The 23,915-nt window shown below is 45.8% G+C and overlaps 5 protein-coding genes and 2 non-coding genes across 7 annotated transcripts; 6 read left to right on the top strand and 1 right to left on the bottom strand.

Annotated features, from left to right (window-relative positions):
• Positions 1–570: 570 nt before the first annotated feature.
• H257_13236 (hypothetical protein) lies at positions 571–1,902 on the top strand (the record flags this gene model as incomplete). The annotated part of the gene is made up of 1 exon (XM_009840698.1): positions 571–1,902. The coding sequence occupies one exon, from the start codon at positions 571–573 to the stop codon at positions 1,900–1,902; it is 1,332 nt and encodes a 443-aa protein (XP_009839000.1).
• Positions 1,903–4,283: 2,381 nt separating this feature from the next.
• On the top strand, positions 4,284–5,712 carry H257_13235 (hypothetical protein). The gene has a single exon (XM_009840697.1). The coding sequence runs from the start codon at positions 4,370–4,372 to the stop codon at positions 5,621–5,623; it is 1,254 nt and encodes a 417-aa protein (XP_009838999.1). The 5' UTR covers positions 4,284–4,369; the 3' UTR covers positions 5,624–5,712.
• A 2,094-nt stretch (positions 5,713–7,806) lies between these two features.
• H257_13234 (hypothetical protein) lies at positions 7,807–8,198 on the top strand. Its single transcript, XM_009840696.1, has one exon. It carries the CDS (start codon positions 7,817–7,819, stop codon positions 8,075–8,077), a length of 261 nt encoding a protein of 86 aa, XP_009838998.1. The 5' UTR covers positions 7,807–7,816; the 3' UTR covers positions 8,078–8,198.
• Positions 8,199–8,557: 359 nt separating this feature from the next.
• On the top strand, positions 8,558–8,629 carry H257_13233. The gene has a single exon. It is a non-coding gene; the product is annotated as a tRNA-Trp (tRNA).
• A 209-nt stretch (positions 8,630–8,838) lies between these two features.
• H257_13232 lies at positions 8,839–8,910 on the top strand. Its single transcript has one exon. It is a non-coding gene; the product is annotated as a tRNA-Trp (tRNA).
• A 2,899-nt stretch (positions 8,911–11,809) lies between these two features.
• Positions 11,810–13,369, bottom strand: H257_13231 (hypothetical protein; the record flags this gene model as incomplete). Its single annotated transcript, XM_009840695.1, has 2 exons — positions 11,810–12,436; positions 13,307–13,369. 2 exons carry the CDS (start codon positions 13,367–13,369, stop codon positions 11,810–11,812), a joined length of 690 nt encoding a protein of 229 aa, XP_009838997.1.
• A 4,251-nt stretch (positions 13,370–17,620) lies between these two features.
• H257_13230 (hypothetical protein) lies at positions 17,621–18,556 on the top strand (the record flags this gene model as incomplete). Its single annotated transcript, XM_009840694.1, has 1 exon — positions 17,621–18,556. One exon carries the CDS (start codon positions 17,621–17,623, stop codon positions 18,554–18,556), a length of 936 nt encoding a protein of 311 aa, XP_009838996.1.
• Between the last annotated feature and the right edge of the window lie 5,359 nt (positions 18,557–23,915).

Here is a 23,915-nt window from a genome sequence, read left to right as displayed (position 1 = left end):
TTTTATCATTTATGAGTTTGCAGTACAGCATTGAAGGTTGAGTTTGTCCTACAATTCTACCGGTATCACCACCAGTTTGATGAAAACTAGATTCAAATCGGAGGCACAAACTTTAATTCAGACTGGTAGTGGTGATAAATCGACGAACTCGCTGTGTATACGGTCATCATGGTGGCTGCATGGTCAACCTTCGTCCCAATCATCGTATATCCCTATTGACTAACAGTTCTCGACACCATTGAACTGTTATGTTTCCATATCTAAGTCAAATCTGATTGGATTTCAATGAAACCACCTGTAATCTGTAGGGATTTCGAGGGGAATTGTACTGTGACATTTGATCCCCACCAAAGTAGATAACTCTTAAAAAAACTGGATGAAGAAGCAGAATGACTGTCAATTTTCACCCGGCAACTCAATATCCTGTGTAACTTTATGTGTAAATTTAATATTCGTTTATAGAGGTTCTATATATGGCAACATTGGGGTACTCTCCATTTCTATTTCCTCTCAAATATAAATATAGACTACGTGTCAAGGACTATCTTTCATTGCCTTCATTGTTACTCCATGGATCCATCTATCGACACGTGCTTTGCTTTTGTCAAGACTGCGAGGCATCGCACTGTGATACGTGAAGAGCGACTCGACATTCTTCGTCTGCATGCATGGTTCCGCAGCCAATACACTAAAGCTGCATCGAAACAAGTTGCGGACGCTCTTGGTCGCAACCTCAACCTCGTGCAGGATGTTTGGCAGGAGTACCAGGCCTCACAGACTGTGACTGCTGCTACTCCTGGTAACCGCACGACACACATAACCAAAGTGCCACGCACGAAGCTGGTAACCCAGATAGCCCAGCAGTTTGTACGGGACCGTCGCGCAACCAGAACGCGCACAACGGCTGTCGAGGTCATGATGTACCTCAAGGAGATGTGTGTCCTCGACATCGATGTGGATGCCAAGAAGCAGTTCGCAGCATCGTATCGTGCCGTGCAACGGTTCCTCAAGGCTCAAGGGTACAAGCGAGGCCGCCGAATGGGCTCATCGACATACCACATGTCCAAGGCCAACGCCCTTGCGCGCGACACGTATGTGAAACTCATGCATCCTCACTCGACGGCTGCAACACGACCCAATGTCGTGTATACGGACGAATCGTATATATACCATCACTACAAGTCCCACCATCAAGACCTGTACGACCCATCCGACGAGACCGACGTCCAGAGCAAGGAGAAGCACAAGGGTCGGCGATATTTTTTCGTTGCCAGGATACTCGATTCCCCAACGATGGCCAGCAAGGTCATGGCTCTCGACATTTTCACCCGAGGGAAGTCCCGAGGAAAGGAGCCGAAAGATTACCACGGCATGTTCGATCACGCATACTACGTCAAGTGGTTCGGTCGCCTTCTGGACGAAATGGATGCTAGCGGGGTTACCAAAGCCCTCATCGTACTCGACAACGCCAGGCACCACAAAGGCCTGCCCGAGTCAACACCTACGAGTGGACGTCGCAAGTCCATTCTGCTGGATGCATGTCGTTTGTACGGTATTCAAACCACTGGCAAGGAGTTCAAGAGTGAGCTGTGGGATATGCTGGCATCTCACATTAAAGCACACATTCACCCCGTCATCGTGGAAATGGCCAAGCGTCGTGGGCATTGCGTTGTGTACACTCCTCCCCATCATTCGGATCTGCAGCCGATTGCCATTGTGAAGGGTGAGGTTGGTCGACAATACACGGACATGACGAAGTTCGCGGATGTGAAAGTTCGCCTCGAAGCTGCATTTGCCAACCTGAAACCAAAACTCCATCAAAGGGTGTGTACGTGTTGCACAAGAGAAGTTGAAGAAGTTGCACGAGCATCTTGTGCAAATCGATACACTCGTATCCGATGAAGAGTCATCTGATGACAGTGACAATTCAAGTGACGATGGTGGCGACTCTGAGTAGGATAATAAACTTTGGTAATGCATATATTCATTTTGTCAGTGAATATTTTAGCCAAAGAACTCCAAGTATGTATACCTGGACAAGTTTATGAAGAAAAAATAGTGATTCGTTGGTGTCGACTACTGTAAATGCCCCAAAAGTTTGAATTGCCCTATTTCATTGTATCGTTCCGTACTCATGGTGAATCTATCCAAGATATTGTGCCAAATCCGTGATTTGACACGATAAACAACGTGATTTTTGCATTATTCGTACACGTTGAACGACGGGGGGTTCGTGCTGACGAGGTGACATAACGGGGGTCTACTGGACGAACGTGGAGTGCTGCCCCAAGGTGGAGTACGCAGAGGAATGCGCAGATGATGGTAGAAGTAAGAATGAATAGTTAATACACTAACGCTATCACTAAGCTACGCGCAACCAACGTTGTTTGATTGGTGGACAAGGGTGTCGTTCAGGCCGGTGAACGACACAAAGTATCGTTTAGGGGACAGACGTGGTGTCATCTGGATAGCAAACGGATGATGGGCACGGTTACATCGATGATGCATTGTTTCCGTTTACACTGTTCGTGGAGGTTTCTGGATTCGGCATCCTGTAGTTACTGGAAGATAGCGCTTCTCCACCTGCGCACAAGAGCTATGTGCTAAGTCGAAGTACTTCGAAGTAAAAATCCCAATTTAAGACAGATGACTAACGTAAATGACCATTTATTTATGATCACTTTTCCGACGGCGTCATCGAAGAATTCACATATCTCCGGTCTCAGGAACAATTTTCACATTCTGTAAAGTGATTGTTAACAACGAAACATGTTGCTTTAACCTCATCATCATATTATCGCCTTTAAGAATATTGTCCAGGTACAAAAGTCAGACTTTCCAAGCAAGTTTACTCTGTTTTTGGAGACCAATTTATGATGCCTTTTTTAAGCTTGAACTATGTATGGCAACTTGCTTACAAATTGTGCGGATAGGGTACGTATTGTTGAGGAAAAATATCATTTTTCAAGGTTATGTGTTTCAAGAGATGTACTTGAACTCTCGCATTTCCAATAACGACAAGAAACCATGGCACTCGAAACAGATAGACAAGTGACACAGTGAACAAGGTATTCTAAGATGCAAGCATGTACTCCGGAGTACGACATTGACCATCAAAGCTGTGATTGGGATTTGTTTGGGATTTGAAACTCGAGCGTATAATTTACGAGAGGTTTGCCGCCTAAAAATATTGCGATGCGATTGGCTGATACAGAAAGATCATAAATTGGTACAGTGATCATAAATTGGTCATTTACGTTAACATAAACATAAATTAAGATCTATGTTGAAAAACCAATCATTCGGCGCAAAAATAGTCGAAAAAAACCTTTGCAAATAAATATCCTCGCATTGTCTATCCGGAACGGGGAGAATGCATATTGGAAGCTCCTTGCGAATTTATAACCTCTATAATCGAATACCCTAAACACAAAATTTGTAATTTGTAAGGAAATGATCATTCTTTGATCAAGATAACAAGATGCGTCTTAACGTAGAAAACCAATTTACTGTTAACGTTAAGAACTTTTTCCGAGACGCTGCCGTGGAAGGAACGAAGCTCAGCATGGATGCATCAGATTCAAATTCTGAAAAGTGCTGGATGATACCAAAGCGGAGTTGATTCATTGGACATTCAAATAATCGTGTTTCAAGGTCTATTTGACATGCATAAATATCATTTTCGAAGCAAATGTACTCAAAAAGTGAGAATGAATCAATGGTGCACACTGTTATCTTATATTTTGTATACCCATTTGCATATTTTTGTGTGGTTAGGTTATGTGATTTCAGCAGTTAAATACTAAATCCAGACAGGTAATTCAATTATACAGTTGTGCGTAACAGAACAACACACGACAGGCAGTATGTTGACTACATTTGATTGGCTGATTCAAGTGTACCATTAAATGGTTCGAGCACCTTAACAGTAAATTGGTTTTCTACGTCACAGTTAACTGTAAATTGATTCTCAAAATGGTGTCAAATTTACTTGTTTTTCTCATGCAATACGACTGCAAAACGCAATATGATCGGTATGCGGTTGTAAAGCATTATTCCAGCTACAATCTCCAAGTTTCGGAGGTTGCAAAAGTTGCCTGAGTGTGGAGATTTGGAAATTCCCCGAGTCGCTGTTATCTAACAGTGTAAAATGAGTCTAACGTTTTTATTCTGATGGAACTCTACATTGATACTCGGAGTACCCAACGTTACAAATTAGGACTACGTAGTTACAAGTTCTTGGGTGCGAGCGACTCAGATGCAGATGGTATAGTCGTGTGGGCGGTAAAGTGATCACTCATCCGTCCCAACTACACCGTTCGAACTGCAGTCTCGTCCTTGATCGTGCATTGTCATTACTCAATTCAACATGCGCGTTCTATCTGCCGCTGTGGTGGCTGTGTTGGCATTGACCACTACTGCAAGCCATCCTGCGTCTCGGATCCGTGACATTGACAATGTCTTTCGCTCGCCCGCCCAAGTGCGAGCCATTCGAGACGACGCCGACACGAACCGAAAGTGCCATACGTCCAATGCGCACTACCTTCCGCTGCTGCAACCGGGGCAGTACGCGGCCAATGCGTTCCACAACTGCTTCCGCACGTCCAAGCAAATCTTTCAGTTTGTCGACACCCTCATCAGCCAAAACACTAACCTCCTGAACAAGTTTCCCGTGTCCAAGACGTTTCAAGGGCAAACGGTCTATGGCTACAAGCTGAGCACGAACGGGGGCAAGGAGCAGTCGTTGTACTTCCAAAGCCTGCTGCACGCTCGAGAGTGGATCGCCGGGTCGTCTAACTTATTTGCGCTGTCGTCGATGCTGGACGATATTGCTGCCAACAAAACCACCGCCACCGACTTGTACGACTTGGTCTTTGTGCCCATTGCCAATATCGACGGCTACGACATGACGTGGAGCGGCAACCGGTACCAGCGCAAGAACGCCAATCAAGTTGACTTGAACCGCAACTGGCCGTCGTTCTACCAGAACCCCAAGCCCCCTGGTCCGTCCGAAGAAACCTACCCTGGTCCATCCGCGTTCAGCGAGCCGGAAACTAAGGGCATTGCGGATTGGCTCAAATCCAACAACGACAAGATCGCCGGCTGGGTCGACATTCACGCGTACGCAGGCTTGGTTTTGTACCCCTACGGCGACACTATGTCCCCCATCGGGGGCGATGAAGACGAAAAGTTTCAACTCCTTGGCCGCAACATTCAAGCGCAAATGGGCTCCAACTACAAGGCGGAAACCAGCGCCACGATGTACCCTGCGTATGGGAGTTTTGACGACTACCACTACCGCACGTACAAGAAGCCCGTGCTGACGTTTGAAATCGCCGGTTCGGACTTTGTCGCCCCCGCATCGACCATTCGTACTCGCGGCACCGAAGTGTACAAGGGGCTCCTTCAGTTTGCCAAAGAAATCGTCGAGTTCAACGGGGGCAGGCAGCGTTCGACTTCGACACCTAACACTGCGAACCCCACGATTGCCTCAACCAAGCATGGCTGTGCCACATGCAGCCGTTGCTACTATCCTGATCGAGACATCTGTTTGAGTGACTTTGCCAAGAACGACTGCGATTACTGCACTGGTTACTATGGAACGTTGTGGTGCGGCAACTAAAGTTAAACGTTGGCTGCTCTGTTTGTAAGTAACGTAAAAAACCAATTTAAGATAACTTAACCAATTTAGGATCACTTTGTATTGCCCAATCACACCTCGTTATTTGTTCGAGTCAAAACCTCTATCATATAATGCTGGCCATTCCGTCACGTGAATGAAATGCAAAAACGGCGTAGAAGCCATTGGTAATAGTCATTCAAGATTGGGTTGAACTTCCCTAGTCGACACGGGCCACATTGGGTTGGATCTGAGGTTTTGTCGAGAGTTAAACTCGGTGGACATCCCTCCACAACAGAAATTTAACTCTATAAAACAGTACCCTTGTATAAATTATATGCCACCTGTTGTAAACACTTACCCTAAACACAAAATTTCAATGCTCAAACACATACATAAATTAAGATAAAAAATGTTATCCTAAATTGGTTATCAAAATGTGAGTACAAATGCTTAGAAAGTAACAAATTTACCTGTGAAGTTCATCGCCTAAACTGATGATTCGATTATGAACTGAAAGAGGCGCGTCTTGTCTATTGGAATCACTATTGAAAACTCAAATATCATAACGGACTCAAAAGTTATGTCCATTCTACTCCGACGCCTCCAAATAAGTTATCTTAAATTGGTTTTTTACGTTATGATGAATTCATGTTTTGTGGTGCATCTTCAGTCGTACTATGTAGTTACTCAATATTTCGCATTTCGAAAGCTACGATGTGTTTCTCCGTACGAAAATCCATGCAACAACTGTTTTACACTACATGCAAGGTGTGTCATCATCAAACGATGTCAGAATGGGAAGAGTCGTTTCGGCAGTCGACAGATGAGCTTTCGCCAACCATATGATTCGGATGTACAACCGGATTGGATGTGAAGGGGACACGACGGCGCGGGTCAAACCATAAAAGCCTGGGCAACCCAACAGCCTGAACACCACATCACGATAGTTATCAATCAACCCTCGTGTTCATTTGTAGGCCCACGACGATCCACACATTGCCAGGTAGGTATCCAACTTCTCCCCCCTATGACGCCTTAGGCAGTGGAAATGGATGCCAGCCCTGTGCAGCCATCGACCAAGTCGCTAACTCCCCGTTCAAGTTCTCCGTCTTCCGCCCTAAAGTCGAAAGCGCCGACAACACGATGACTGCCCCCCTCAATCTACGAATGGGTCTACCATTGCCCCGACCACAGTTCCTTCCTTGACGCCGTCCAACACCCCCAAGCACTCGTACAAGCCGATTAAAAAAACGCACACCAACTCCCCCAGAAACCCATGCAAGGTCGTCACAGCCAAATTGTCCCCTCCAGCCAACAATTGCGGGTCTTGTTTGGACTGCTACTTTTCTACTGTCAAGTGGTGTGTGATGACGGATGTGTCCAAAGCTGGTTGCGAAAGGGCCGAGGACGGAGTGTGGTGCCGTTCGTAAAGCAAGGTAGAACCCAAATTGTCAAGTCAAGGTATGTCACAACGTGTGGCATATAAACGACGTGTTTTGGGCGGATGGCAACCACCTAGGGAACTCGGGGGGATTATAGTTGTCAAATCCTCTAAACGTGATCTGCCAAACGTACAAGTGGGAGTAGAAGGGGAAGTGGGTGCGGGGGTTGGTCGAGACGAATCGCTTTACGACAGTATTTGTGACGACATCCAAGTGTTTGTGGTGTCGTTGTCCAACCATTGCACCAAGGCACTTCTTACTGTTAGTTACTACCCGTCGTTAGTTGTATTAGTACATACATACTACAGGATTATAGTACTTGTTCATGCAACCTACAAATTGACTTTGCCTTGAACCGCTGAAAGCGTTTTTTTAATTTCAAGCCAGTAAAACGCGTTAGTTTTTTACAATCCGGCGTTGGAATCCTTTATTTAGTAAGCAAGCACATTCTACTTGTATGTGATACTCCGTGTCAACGCTTGATATCCCAAGTACATGTCAGTACTTCGACTGCATACAGGCCGAAGGAACACTCACCTCACGTACGCAGCGCCATCTTTATCTTGTAGCGTCCGTTAACGTTGCTTGAACGAGTGTATCAGCAGTCCATCGTCTTACTCACCACTTCTAATGGATTCTCTCGTCTGCTGTGCAAAGATACGTTAATTCCAACGACGCCATCTTGCGTGTCTTTGCGTTGGTGCATATATATATATGGCAATTTGTATGGTCCCATCAAACGTGAACTTGCATGTTCCATGTCACGGCAAATAAACACACAACTCGCCGTTGGAGGCCATTGTTCAATTTGATCGCCCTCAAACACACACACATCACCATGGCCAAAGGAAACGCGATCAAAGAAGTCGCCACAGCCGTTGTGCTTGCCCTGGGCGCTGGCTCGATCTGGAAATCGTACGCGACATCGGAACTCAAGTCGTTTGACGAGTACTACAAGGAGTTGAAGATCAAGACCGACTCCAAGGCCACCGCCGCCGCCGACGACGAGTAAACCACCCGGTGGGCACGCGCGATGATGTAGCCGTCGAATGTGGCCATCCCAATTAGTATCATATATAGGTTAATATAGTTCCATGCGTAAGTCCATCAAGCGAACAAGTTGATCGAAACAACCCGAACGTACTAGTATGCATGCGGAGACTGGCGGATTTGAAACTATGCTGTCTCGTGGGCATGAGATGTGGAATGAACGTCCCGCTGGGTCGTTGAATGTTGATTTGCTTCCACAACACAGCTCGGATTTGTCTGTAAAGCTCAATCAATCACACCAATAGTACTACTACTAATCATACTATTCGTACAGTGTTTGCACTACTGTAAGTGTTGCTGCTGCATCTCATGAACGCAACAAGAGTCCTTGATGGGCGGCACCTTGCCCTTTCGAGAGTTTTTGTCGACAACGTACCTACAAGGTTGAATTGATTATAGATACTTGTATCTGAACTACTATGCAAAACAACAAAATATCAACGGGGGGTTAGCTCAGTGGTAGAGCGTTGGATTCCAGACCCAACGGTCAAGGGTTCAACTCCCTTACTCCTCACTATTTTTATTCATGCTTATAATATTACTATTAATAGTACTAGTACTAGTACTAGTATGTTACTCGTATAGCTTGTACTAGTATTATATGTCATGTCACGATTGTGTTGCTGCGAAAGTCGATGCCGCGTTGCTGGTCGAACTCCACGCGATTGTTCGACTGACATAAGCAAATCGTTGAACATGTTGCTATTCAAGGCAAGAATACTTGGGGGGTTAGCTCAGTGGTAGAGCGTTGGATTCCAGACCCAACGGTCAAGGGTTCAACTCCCTTACTCCTCAAGATTTTTACCAAATTCTACGTACAATAGTACAGTACTGTTGTTCCAATGGTAGCAGGGGTGAATGGATCCTTGACGGTTGAAGTTGAATCCAATGGCGCTGTTGAGTTCGTGAATGCGCCTGTGTGTCGACGGTTTATGATGCCGAAAGTTCAAACAAAATGGGCGTGGTATCGAAGCCTCACATTCCACTCGATGCACCACCACCTAACCGGTGACTCAGAAGAAAGCGCATGTACTGACTGTGAATATGGAAATGTCAGTGATTCCATGTTGCTTCTGTCGCGTTCAAATTGAACACCACATACGACGGACGCTGGACTAATCGCCATATTCTGCTTTCGTGAGGTCACCCAAACACATCGAGAAATCGACAGCAGTGCATGCCTATGATTGATGAGAATGCCTCGCTCAGCGTAATTCTATACACTTCAGGGGGTTCGTTACCCACTTCGTATTTCACTACCATGTATTCACTACCATGGTTTGAGACACACGTAATTAAAGATATCGTTGTTCCACCTTGGTTGAAGAGCCGAGCCATGGGTAAGTCTGAGAATAGAGTGATTTTGCTAGATATAATTATTTGTGGAAAAATCACTGTTAACAAATAGGTGGATCCACAGTCAAATTTGTTCGAGAAAAATCACGGTAGAGGACAAAGAGTCCGAGTCCGTGCTGAAGCGTAAGACAGCCTTCCGCTTTAAGGGGTGCACCGACGTCGAGCTTCTTAAGGAAGTCATTCATGTTAGGCCCTTCGAAGCGCCCCATGGCGAGGCCAAGAAGCGCTGGACAGAGGTCACAGAGCATCTCCAATGCATCTATGGCCAAGCCATAACGGTCAGCAGAGCACGAATACGCTATGACGACTTATTATCTTCTGTTCAAGAACCAAACCTTGCTGCCCTTCGCGCGTCTGGAACAGACGAGGAGTACGATGAGCGCGAACAGCTGTTCAGCGACGAAGGAGCCCACTGCATCCTGTTGAATCGTTCACGACGTGCGATTCAACACGTAAAACGATTCAACAGGATGCAGAGGGCTTCTTCGGCGCTTGCGTTGTAGCGCTGGGGCGTGATTATCGGGTCGGGAATCTCCAGCAGCACTTTCAATTGCTGAATCTCGTTTTTCTTAAAGCGAAAGTGGAAGTCGCACGTTAAATAGCTTTGTGCCATGAGGTTGAACCGGCCGCGAGGTATGTGTATCGCTCGTGTATGCTCTTGGGACTCTTCCAGCAATAGTGTCATGCTCGTCCATGCCAGGATGCACACTTTCACAACAAATTTTGATGTAGCAAAATCATTTCACATAGGATTTTCGTTTCTGGAGTATCCAGAATTTTCACAGGTAATTTCAAGTTAGCAAAATCACTCTAATGCGAAATACAAGCCAAAATTGTTTCACCAATTCTTTAACGTTACTTTATAATTTCAAATACAAATCGATTATTAGGATATTTGAGGCATTTCTTGGCACTAAAAAATGCAGCTGGATTTATATACCCTTAGTCTTTTTTATTCGACGGACTTTTTGTAATGGAATTCTTCAAACATTTTACATTTTAGGGTACAAAAAGCGTTCGCGATATTGATAGTTTACCTTAGCACCCTGGCATAATGTGCGTAGTTGAAGTGCCTGGAGTACTGTAGTTAGTAAATTCGGCAAGGCGTTTTAGTTGCTCGCCAAACACATCAATGAAATAAAGTGACTACCCCGTCATAGTAAGCCTGTTCTGATGGCGCTGCAGAAAGACCTATGAGCCTTTTTAGAGGTCGGCTCATGGTCTCATGATCGGTAAGGCCGTTAGTCTCCATTATGTGCAGCAGGCCGCCATTCGTCGTGCAGTTGTACGCCATTATCGTGCGGTTGAAAGATGTGCATTGTTGGCGTATTTGCATTGGACGAAATGATTAGACTTAAAATAGACCAGAAAATTAATTCGTAGTAAGAGGCCTCAGATTGCAATTTAATTCGGCCTCCGCAAGGGGTTCCTGTCCGGATAACGACGGGAGCAAAAACAAAGCCTAACGTTCGCAGCGTAACTGTGCGGCACTTCAAGAGTTGTGCTAGTCACGGTGTAGCAAGTACAGATCGTCGAAGCAGTCCGAATTGCCCTTGGTTAATTGAGTAATGCCCTTGGCATACAAATACATAAATTAATTGTTCACGTACATAGCACTCCATGAAATTAATCATCAAGCGTTGCACGACACACCAACGCGCTTTAACACAAACAGAAGCCCTTATAGTGCGCTATACACAGTACAACAGCACATTCAGCATAGTATACATTACATGTTACCAATACTACCGCACGATGAAAGAACAACCCAGTTCTGAGCGCGGCAAAATTTTTGATGGTGGTGAAAGGTTTGGATGCATACGAGCGATAACTTAGGGCATCCCCACCGGTGCGACTGTATAATCAGACTGTAAAATACCGTTTTACAGTTCCTGTATTTTGATTTTCGTCAACCGAATAATGTTTTTATCCGGAAATGAACGCCTGGTGCGCACGGGCATGGTGTGGGAGGACGACGATGATGACATGGATCAAGCTTGGGAGATTCTTGGCTTTCATCAGTCTTCTGCACGCCCTAAAGGCTCTACTGCCAACCGCCAGCCAAACCTACCACGAGATAGCGAGGCTGGGCATGCTCGGATTTACCTACTGAGTACTACTTAGAGCATCCCCACTCGTGGCGCTAAAACTCCAAAACTGTATTTTTTCAGTCAGATTTTAGCGTTTTATGATCCACGACAGCACCAAGGGAACTTAACGGATACTTATCCGGTTTCATCAAGTGTGAGAGTACGTGTCAGAGGCAACAAACTGCGTAAAACAATAGCAAATTTTGGCACCAAATTATAAACTTATGCAATTATACAATTTCAAAGTCCTAAAATCCAGCATCGTTGGCTGAGTCTTGAGAAGCCGAACTGGACACGGTACCGTCCGATCCGTCGCCTGCCACTTCATTGTCCTCTTGGTAGTTGTCGTCGTCAATATATGACACATGTCTATGTAGATCTAACAGGTCGTACTCCGCCTTTCGAATGTAACCAAAGATAGAGTGCGACGTCAAGTTGGCGCACGCTGCATCCAACCGCTGGCCAACTTCCTGAAATGTTGTGTCGTCTTGATACCGTCTTCCGACGTTTCCTTTTATGATAGCCCACACAACCTCGATAGGCTGCAAGTTGGAATGATGAATATCCAACTCGTCGGTAGGGTCATGCAGGGAAATGTCATTTTTGTTGTAGTGATGATGAACAAAGCTTTCGTCTGTGTAGAAAACTGTTCTGCGGTTGCGTGGATCGATATGTTGTGTGGCCACGCACATACGTCTGACATATAGGTCACGCAGCAAGGTGTTCTTTTCAGTCAACGCCAGGGACTTTTTCCCCTTCTTGTTGCCACGGTTGTAACCACAGTGCAAAAGGAACCGCTGGACTTTCCGCAATGCAGATTCGGACGCCAGCTTGTCCGTTCGGTCGACCAGTAGGACACCGCTGTTTGCCAAATGCTACAATACATCGATAGCAACAACACGAGGTCAAAGTTGCCTCTTCTCGCGGACAAACTTCTGGACGGACGATATGACATCGATCGTTCGTGGGATGCGTGTTAATTTGGCGGCAGTGTTGGTCGATGTAGAAGCAACAACGATAGATTTTGAATCAATGTAGTCCTTCCATACACTCTGTACTTGTGGTTTACCACGACCAAGCATCACTGAGATTTGTTTTGAGACGTCGCCAGTTGTGTGGTTAGCTGCATGTTCGAGCCGTAGATGCGCGTGCAGACGCAGTATATCCAGTATTTCATCCCTCGACAAGATGCGGCTTCGATTTGCCTGCACAAATCTGCATATCTCATCGAATGCCACGGTGTCGATGGTACTGCGGGTAGATATCATGCTGTCGACCGAAACGAACTTGAAATACATGGAATCAGTAAAATCAATGGAGCCAGTGCACCATTATATAATAGAGGTGACGGAAATATTTAAACCTCTACCATATTATATTGGATTTCAACGTTCAAAATATAATTAATTATAGGTTATTTGAAATTGAGGTGATATTTCGACAAGAAATTTCGTTTAAAGTTACATATATGACAGGATATGCTGTTTCAAAGTATTTCAATGCTAGAGTTTAATGCCAGCTTTTTTATACGCATGTTTTGGGGTAAAATACTGCAAAATCCGGTATTTTTTCAGTGAATGCCAGCTTACTGTTAACTGTAAGCTCGTCGTGGACTGTTAATTCCCGCACGCTATATCCGGCACGCTAAAGTCCGATTATTCGTCAGATTTGACCGATTGGTTAGTTCTGGCCAGCATACAATCAGCAATACATTTTCAAGTGCATACAATTCCCAACACATTTACCTGGTTGCATTGGCATGACGCCATGTCGGCCAAGTACAGGTGGGTGTCCTGCCGGCCCCACATACTGTAGCGCAAAGCGCCGCTCAACGCTAAGTTAGAGTGAGTCCATGAGTCCTATCTTGTGTAACTCATCGACGCAACTGCATGTGACGTTTGTATGGTGAAGGGTGACTGTCAGCATTGGCCATGGCGGCAGTCGTCCTTCGGCATGTGCCAACCTCGCCGACCGACGATGTTAACCTTACGGTATTGCGATTCTTGTAGGAAGCACACTGAAAGTTGGCGCCTGAACAGATGCAAGGACGACCAGGTCGCGTGGAACCAGCGCCTGCATGCGTTGCCCCAGCACTGCACCAACGGAGCATGCCCCCTCCCCCTCTATTGCGACTTTTGGATTTCTGTTAACGCATGCGTAGACTATCAATCAAATATTGTGTATCAGTTCGTTTTCAAGCGCATGTAAGCGTAGACGCGAGTATAGGTCGCAACCGCACTAGTACCGGCAACGTAGTGCTACTACTGATGCGGCTTTCTAAGCTTTTCTATGCGATATTCCCTGCTAGTAGTTCATTCCCTGACTTGTTGGCTTGCTTGCCCTGAACTACTTTTATCCAGGCGATTCTGCGGCTTGGTGCCGTGCATCCATGCGAATAGAGTTCACAATGTCAATCGCTGTTTGGCAACCGGTGTGAAATATGATGAAAAACGCTAAATTATTTTGCGTGATCCCACTTTAGATCTGGTTTTAGAGTTTTTGGTTTAGCGTCAGGGGTGGGGATACTCTTAGGCCCCAATCCAATCTACGGCGAAGCCAAGTTTCGCCGTTGTTTTCGAATGGCCAGACCGCTGTTTGAACGAATCATGGACGGTGTGGTGATGCGTGATGAGTACTACCCACCCTTGGACGCATTTTGAGAGATGTTGATCCATGACCGGACAAGCTGGCAGTCATCGTCGGTCGTTAAGTTGGAGCCACGAACGGCCTTGGCTGATTCCATTTCTGAACCTACTGATTGTTGACTCCATAACGCACATGATTGGACAAAATTATCCATTGATAGCATGTTATTGGCTAATACGTCAAAACTGTACTACCGTAGTATTTTACAGTCGCGACCGTAAATCTGGCCGATTTCCCGTCTACCGGTAAAATTTTACATTAGTGGAAAAAAGTCGGACAGGATATACAGGAACCAAGTGATCGTCGGACCATTTGTCCGACTTTCTTGTTCGTTGTAATATTTATTATTTACACAAGCGAAGTCAAAACCAGATGTGAGAAATTGACAGAAGAAAGTCGGACCGAATGTCCTGTATCCATTGATTGGTTATATATACTAGTAAGTGCTTTGACCATGGTAGATGAACAACATAATGAAGTTTTGCCTGCAACCCGCCAGCTAGCAACGACAGTACCTTAGAGCCTGGTACTACTGGAGGTGTGGTAGTAGTGATAGGTCTGGCTGTGGTGGTCGTAGGATGAGCAGTAGTGATTGCTGTGATGGTGGGTGTGGATGTGGTAGTAGTGACTGGTCTTTCTCTAGTGGTCGTAGGATGAGCAGTAGTGATTGCTGTGATGGTGGGTGTGGATGTGGTAGTAGTGACTGGTCTTTCTCTAGTGGTCGTAGGATGAGCAGTAGTGATTGCTGTGGTGGGTGTGGCTGTGGTAGTAGTGGTTGGTTAGTACTACTGGAGGTGTGGAGCATCCGCCAGAGGGAGGATCCCCCTGGCGGATGCTCCACACCACCAGTAGTACCAGCCTCTAAGGTGTACTGTACTGTACTGTCGTTGCTAGCTTGCTGTTCAAAGATCAAGTCGCGGGACTTGACCAAGAATCAAGGAAATATCTTGTGTGAGTGGAAGTTCGCGGTGCAGGAGTTCCAAAACATTTATAACAGCACGATTGGCACTGGTTTGGGTCGTCCCTTAACCTCGGCCACGGCTATAGATAGCTGCATTGCATTTGGCACTATAATGGCCAATGATCCTGGGGTTTCACTGAACTTGGACGTCAGCTTCGTACAGTATGTCCCAGATGGAGATGGTCACATGTGTACGCCTGGCTAGAAAACGTAGACGGGAGACATAAGTTGCTCTAATCCGGGTTTTTATGGCATTCCCGCATATACACCCTACTTAGTGGGATTGCACGGCACCCGCATATATTGGGCGCTCCCCTTACAGTATTTCTCAAAATTGTGGATGTAGGAGTGAGTACAATGAGAGTCGGAATTGACAGACTGTGACCCCAAATGATGCAGCAACAAGTAAAGGCAAGATAATTAGGTCGAATTTAAGCCAATCAGAATTGAGTCGGATGAGATGTCCGACTTTATTCGATCACAACACAATCTTTCTCATGCTCTACCACTTTTGATTGGCTTTTTTACATCAATTCAGGTGTACCGTATAGTGTATATGTATTGCGACGGATTAATCTATTGCGACTCCTGTAATAATTGATAGTTTTCTTGTAATAACTGATATTTAGAGCATCTCCGCCGCATCCCCAAATATTTTCCCCATAACCCAGAACTTCGATTGTACCGTTACTTCAGGTTGCAGTACGGATATTTTGGGGGTTATCCGGGTGATTCTGTCCCCATTTGCCTCCGATATCCCAATAATTTGCACTTTTTGGGATAGTCTAAAACGCTGCTGGTGCTACTATATAATTAGAAATCCCACCAGGAGATGCGGGAACAGTACACAAACACATCACTGTGAAGAATTAAAGGTCCTTGATTCCTTCAAATCATGGTGTACCATTGTCGAGGGAGTACATGCAACTCTATTCAAGTTGTCACGCGCGAGTCAACCAGGTTCTGATCTGCCACTTCCACGGAAACAAACGTATACATGCGTGCGAAAGTCACATATTATTATTCGCTTGAACATCTTTATGCTGATATTTGTATTAAGTATGCGTATTTTTATTCATCCCCATAATTATTTACGTTTTGCAAAACAATCTAGTATGCATGCATCCTGCAGATTGTGCAGGAAAGGCGCGATGCAGGTCAGCGATTTCTCAATGCATACTGCACAACGGGTCACGAAACTCTCCACCCCTCATAACAACAACCAATACTATCTACAACACCTTATTGCATGTCGCCTGAATCAATAACTGTAGAGAAAGACAACTTCGAACTTGCCAAATTCGTCGTATTTCAAAAAACAAGCGTGTACATGCGGGTAAGATGCATTATGATAGAGAGAGCTGTGCATGCGTAGACTATGCTGCATAGGCTGAGCTAGTAATGGGCTATCTTGTAGTATCAGTAGGATTGCGCGAAGTATCACACGGTTCGAGAAAAGCGTCATCGAATTTCGTCCATTTTCGGTACATGTGCATGTCGACATGCCGTCGGAGTACCACCAAAACACATGCGCAATAAAAATATATCATCCGCAAATGTAATGCAGTATCCGGAACTGCTCAGTTTACAGCGCGAATTTTCTGAATATGCAAGCACTACACTTGCAGTGAGCAATATAAAGCGTATCAGTACAGCAGCCAAAGTCCCTCTCCAACAAGTTGGATGACTCCGAAGAAACTACAGAATTTGCTTTCGCCATCCAGAAATGCCTCGATTTTGGCCTTACATAACTTCGTGTTATGATGAGTTTTCGTCCAGTTCCCGCATGTCCCCACTGTACTTATTTGTGCAATCAATCCTCAGTTCAGGCGTCCTGATTTTTAAGGTACAGTACAGTAGTATCTCAGAATTCCCCCATTGACTGTAAAGGTATACTGTAGTTTGGGTGTTTTGAAGGTAGGGTACAGTATACATGTTGTGGGGGAATTAGTCCCAAAATATCCTCCTGCTACCACTCCGTACGTGAAGTTCACGTAGAGACAAGCCCTGATATAATTTCAACAACATCACACTTGGTTCATTCCGTACTTACAGTATGTGAATACCTGAGATAAAACCAGTTGTACTACCCGTAGTAGGCCTTAGGCAGTACTATTAATAGTACGCAGACAGCAACTCACGTTGTTCACTGTTTCTCCAGCATGATCTGTATACGTGCATATAAATGGTGCATCGGGCAAAGGTATTGACGACTTGGACGACACATACCAGAGCAGTCTAATCTAAAGCAAACAATTTGCCACCATTGTACGTCCAACGTACCTCCGGAAAGACAGTTCACCATGCTCTTGAAATATCCAGACTCACAAACGTAGACAATTTTATTTTTACAGATTTCTCTACCCATCCCAGCATCTGCATCATCCATGTCAAAACGTGGATCGAACACAACCCAATGCTCCCGGGCGTCATTCATCAATCTTCCTTCACCATGAAAGTCGCCTTTATATTATCTGCGCTCTTCACCTCCGTCGTTGCCCATCTCAAAATCGTCGGGGGCAAGGAAGCCGCCGTTGGAAAACACTTGTACGTGACAGGACTTCGCTCCTCCGCCTCTGGACGCACTTCGTGCGGAGGCAGTTTGATCGCCCCCAACGTCGTCTTGACCGCCGCCCACTGCATGAGAGGAGGTGTCAATTATGTGGCCATTGGGTCGCACTACCTCAGTGGCGCCCAGGACGGTGAGCAGATCAGGGTCAAGCAAGCGATCAAACATCCTAAGAACAACGCCGCCAACAACGCGTACGACATTGGCGTGTTGATTTTGGAGCGCGACTCCAAGTTTCCGGCCGTGGAAGTGTCCTTCGACACTGTGGCAGCCAACACCCCCACGGTTGTGCGTGGCTGGGGCACCACGTCTACGGGCGGGTCTATGTCCAAGGTCTTGTTGGAAGTCAGGGTGGATACAGTCAGCAACCAACAGTGCGCCAAGTGGTTGTCTGGGGCCTCCGTCGACGCCAGCATGTTGTGCTCCGGCGGCAAGGTGGGCGAAGATTCGTGCCAAGGTGACTCTGGTGGACCCCTGACGGCGGAAACCGGCGGTTCTGCAAAGTTGGTGGGGGTGGTCAGCTGGGGCCTTGATTGTGCAAAAAAAAACAAGCCAGGCGTGTACAGCCGCATCTCCATGGCTCGCGACTTCATTGAGCCGTACCTCAAGAACTCCCCCACATCGGCCCCTGGCCCGACCAAGCCTACCACCATGCCTAACATGACCACGAAGAAGCCCATGACTGCCTCCCCCAAGCCTGGTTGTGCCAGGTGCGGCGTTTGCTACTATGCTGGCGCCGACCACTGCTTGAATGACTTCTCCAAGGACGACTGCGAATTCTACATCCTTGAATATGGAACGTTGTGGTGTGGCAGCTAGATAGTTGCGGTGGTTAATGTTGCGGAGACAATATATCTTGTTTTTGAAGGTAATACTACCGATCTCATAGATTTTGGCAGCTTGTCGACATATCCAGCTACAGCTGTCCCCATTAACAGTAAACTAGGTTTTTCTTGTATTTGTTCCTCGAATAAGCATGTAGAATATGAACCTATATATGAGCGAGTGTAGGTTTCTGTACCGGTATGTCTCGATCGAAGCACGAGGTATGAAGCGTTGAGTGAAGTAAAAACCGAATATTACACACCGCCCCTGGTCGAGCAGGCGCGTTAAAATAGACCTCTTAGTCATACGTGAAGGGAACGACGCTGAGTAACGGCGTGATGAGGACTTGTGATTGGATAGAGAGGCGGTTCGAATTGGCCAATTGAGGATCACAAAACCAAAATATATAAAAAGCATCGAATGAAAAAAAAAGAGCTTTGAATATAAGATTACAAAGGATATGAATATAAAGAGTAATTAATACTAGGAAGACATCCATGCCATGGTTTTCAAGTCCTCATTCTTGCAGGAAACTAATTATCACAAGGGATCAAGGTCATAAAAATGCCTATTACACATATTGCATTACATCGCTATGACACATGGACTGTGGATTTGCACGCCCCATGGGGACCAACAAAATGTGACATGACCGCTAATAAAAATACTATAATTTACATACCTTATTCAAGAAAGAAAAAAAGTATACGGTATGGGTCAATGGAGCTACACGCCATAGAATACACAACTCCCCCCCATTATCTCCCTTGAATAGACGGATAGGGAGCCGCGCAATGCTCACCCCACGAATTCTGGTATGTCCGTATTGAAATCTTGTGCAAAATAAGGGTACCGGTCAAGTCAATCAATCCCAGTCAGAAAACATATTTTATATACAAATATCAAGATAAAATTGTGAAAAAACAAATTATGCTAAAATTATTTTGGCAACGCCTTTACAAAACTAGCACGAACTTCAGCTTCACTGATCATGTCCCATGCTTTAATGGCACGCTTAATCATGACGATTCGCTTTTCTTTAGTGATCGTGGCAGTCGATACACCCAAGACCCACAAATCACGCAGGTGCTGCTTGAACGGGCCCATGATATAAACATCCAGAGGCTGGCAGTGCGATGTACTGTTCGGGGGTAGCGGATACAGTTGACACCCAAGCTCTTCACCAACAATCGTGTCGCTTTCAGTACTGACATGCGAATTACAATTGTCGACGAGAAGAATTAATGGATTCTCAATGTGACAAGCCAACACATCACGCAAATAGAAGTTCCATACAGTTCCATTCATCCACGCTATTTCCTGCATGGCGTAAAAGTGCCCTTCAGGATAGTCGGCAGTCACACCACGAATCACGAATAAGATTGGCAACTTGGCACCATCGGCGCGCACAGTCAGTAGGGTAGTCATGCGGTACGAATGTGTTTCGGAGTTCGCAACGTAACTGCCGCCACCACGCGTAGCCCACATTTTGCTCGGACACATGTCGTACTGGACCCCCGTCTCATCAGCGTTGTAGAGGCAGTCCAATGCAATGTCTGGGTGGTCAGCATGAAACGGTTTGCCAAAAGCAAGTCTTGTCTCCTACAGGTCTTGCTGGGTTTTCTTCTGGCGACACACTCGTTGCTTGGAAAGCCGTGTCGGTCAGCAAACTTTTGAAGCAGACGCAACAGCGAGTTGTAGCCGGACGCTCGGGTCGCCATATAGTCTTGAATCCAGGCCATGTGACCCGCGCGAAGGAACTGCATCGTCTGCGATGATGTCACTGCTTTCTCGTCCCGGCGAAGGTCTTTGAGGTACGTGACGAGGTCAGCGCTGTCTGGGATGATGGGCTTGGCTCCATTGGGACGTGCGTTCTTCTTCCGTGTCTTTGACCCTTGAAAGCCGAGCAGCGACGGCTTGTCTCGGATCCACTCGGGTACACTGCTCTCACTGTAGCCGGTCATTACATCTGCGTGTCGAACAGTCGTGCGTTCAGCTAAGCGTACGACATCGAGCTTTTGGGTGAGAGTCGGTCGGTGTTGAGGCTTCGTTGGCAGCACTATGGCTGCAGGTAGCACTGACATTCAAGGTTATTAAGTAGTGGGGTGGAAAGTTGTTTAAATTGTGCCGGGAAAAATTCCGCTAATCATTGTCGAGGTAACGATATCGATGATTATTATTGGCTAATTTGAAAATTTATTCCCGCGCCGTTACTCAGCGTCGTTCCCTGTAATGAGCTGATAAGTTTCTCCACATACTGGTAAATTTGCCCGAAAACGTAGTCTTCGACGAGAAGCTTCCTTTTTCCGAAAGACAATTGATGTCCTTGAATGGTATTTTGACCTCAAATAATCCTGAATACACCTAATTCATGTACTTTTAAGGCAATTGCTTTCTTTTATATCTATGTCACGCAAATACCCGCCACCTTCCGATATTTATCCAGCACTATTTGTTATAAACTTCATAAGCCAAGTACATTGTCCTAAATAGTCCTAATTAAGATTTACATGATAAAACTACTGTTTCCATCTTCATTGTTAGAGCCAAGTTCGGTATCGCTTCCAGGCAAATCACGAGTAAACGTACTCTCCGAAGCTAAAACCATACTCAATCTCACCTTTCTCTTTGACCTGTACGCCTTCCAAGCGACTCTCTTCGTCTTGATGATCTTTGCGCCGATTGCGTTGAGTCGATTGATGTACTGGGGATTGGCATCACCATATTCTGCACGCAGGGGATGGAGACGGACATGGAAGTTGGTCAGGGCCAAACACGCTTGGAACACGATGTCGTCGCTCTGCGGCTCCAACGGTACGTATTGCTACATGTGGACCAGAGTGTCTTCAGCCGACCAAAGTAGTTCTCAACGATGACGTCATCGCTGTCAATATCGTCATTCCTCGTTTGCTCGGCAAAGGTGAGTATACCCCCCACCGGCTTCTTCAATGGCAGCACCGCCCGGACGTTGTGCTGAATACCTTGGTAGCCTTTGTTAGCTAGAACGGCCCATACCGGGCTCCGAGTATTCGAGCGTCGTCTCACCGGTGTGCTTTGCCAGGTTGGCCAGGTGAGAGTCGATGTTCTCATCGAAGATTGTCTTGTCCGACACGCTGCCCTTGTAGAAATTGTTGCACTCTATCGTGAAGCCATTCGATACCACGGATACTTCGACCTTGTGTCCATACAGGAAGTGTTTGCCGCTTTAGTACAGCTTCTTCTCTGCATACGAGCCGGTCGGTAAATCCGTTTGCTGAACCGAGTGCCTGCATTGGCCACTTATGATCGACAGCTGTGACGAACGTTCACATGAGGTATGGGTGGAGAACGATCAGGAAGGACATGACACGCTTCTCGAAGCTCGTCGGCTTTTGCTTGAATACCGCCGCAATGACATCCCAAGTACCGCAGTGTTTCAACGACTTGAAGAGCATCAAGAGCAGATCGCGAGCAGATACCGCCGACTTTCGTCCAGAGCCGACATTCCAATATGCGGAAGACGTACTGGCGTACCTCTATTCAAATGAGTTTGAACTCAGACGTCGAGAAGTTTGCCATCGTCACAATCGCTCCAGCTCCTTGGGAAGCGAGAAAGTAGGCGTAGATGGGTGAGTTCGAGACCAAATTGTCGGACTCGTCAGCAAGAACGGTAGAGTAGCGGGCTCGTTTAGCGTAGCGCTGTTGGTCGAGGTTTTCCAACAAGGCTACACCTTGACTAATGACCCTCGTTGTAAGTGGGGATGACGAGGGAGTCGGCTGGGACGTTTGCAAGCTGAAGCGGCGGGCCATGGAAGGCAAAATGTGGGTGTTTTTGATGTGTAACCAGAGTTTTTGGAAATGAGTTAGTGTTTTGTGGGAACTACAACAAGGTCACGAGATTTCCACCAAACGAATTGATTCAATCACCTATTGGCTAGTTGTTGTGTGACGTGAATCACTAATTCTAAGCACAATGCGATTGACCAACCAGAGATTGGCATTACTCGGATACATATGATAATTTTAATAGTATTGCTGATGACTTGGTATATAGTAAATCTATTTTCAGGAGGTCTAATTGGCGAAGCGGTTCCACAACATGTGGTTCTAGTATCGGCCCTCGCGGAGGAATGTCTTAAACAAAATCAGTCATTCGTGGCTTGAGCAAAAACTGTGCTATTCACAATATCGAGGTACTTCTATCCGAAATAGTGTTCATGATAATTGGATAGTGTCCGACGTGGAAATATCCGGGTATTTGGTTTCAGACCGCCGAATTTCCAAATTACTGCCAAACCTATTCAGGAAGCGCCATGCTGATCAAAAGATGTACAGTACATTATTCGAAATAACTGGACTTCTTACGACTTTTGAGCATCTCCAAGAATACTTATTTCCCATTGGCTGCAGTACATTATTCGAAATAACTGGACTTCTTACGACTTTTGAGCATCTCCAAGAATACTTATTTCCCATTGGCTGCCGACTAAATATATTGACACGTCGGAGTCAAAGGACACAACTGCAGGCACAAAGGCCTCTCAAAAGTACAAACATAGCAAAGTACTACATAGTACAATCTATGCATCCGTGGTAATTAATGTCACTGTAACGATCGGTCGCCTCCAAACCAATCGTTCTTGACGAGTGGAGTTTACTATTCAGTTCAAAGTCATTGAAATACTTGGACAGCGTTTGACAGGCTAAATCCTTCAAACTTTATTTGAAATTGCCACCTAGTAACATATCTGAAGGTGATAGATACCCTACACGATGCATCGCTAATGTGTCTTAAGATTTCGAGTAATTGCAAAAGTGCAGACCGGGGTTTCGGGGTTTCGGAGTTGGGGTAAATTACTCAATTACACGATAAATGACAAGATGCTGCTACATTTTGGAAATCTGGCGGTCTTTTGGAAATGATTGGATATTTAATTTGTTCAGCGGCTATTGTGATGGCCATCCGTCACTGACAAGAATTGACTGATTTCGTTTCATTCCTAGTTTTATCCTGACTCGTCGTTCATCTCACGATACATCATGCAAACTGGTTTTACAGTAAAAAGAAGTTGTCCATTGGCAAACTGGGTCGCGTCGAAGGCGAAGACGCGTTGCAGACTGTCCTTATAGCACTGCGGGAGGAAGCGTGTGTAGTTGAGGGCAAAATGCACAATGAATTAACTGAAGATCTACAAAGATCTCCTTAATCCTCATCACTACGAAATCTTCTTAATCTACTTCACTACTTCTACACTAATATGCACTTTTGTATACAATGGATGCGGGTGCGGTTGAGACATTGGGAACTTCACTAGGCTAGCGATTCTAAGCTATACTTGCCCTTGAGACACATTCCCAGGCAAGCATTAGCTAG

The sequence above is a fragment of the Aphanomyces astaci genome (assembly GCF_000520075.1).
Source record: "Aphanomyces astaci strain APO3 unplaced genomic scaffold supercont1.46, whole genome shotgun sequence".
In the NCBI taxonomy this organism is placed as follows: Eukaryota; Oomycota; class Saprolegniomycetes; order Saprolegniales; family Verrucalvaceae; genus Aphanomyces; species Aphanomyces astaci.
The sequence above is the reverse complement of the archived record's forward strand: the minus strand, read 5'-3'. Positions and strand labels throughout refer to the sequence as shown.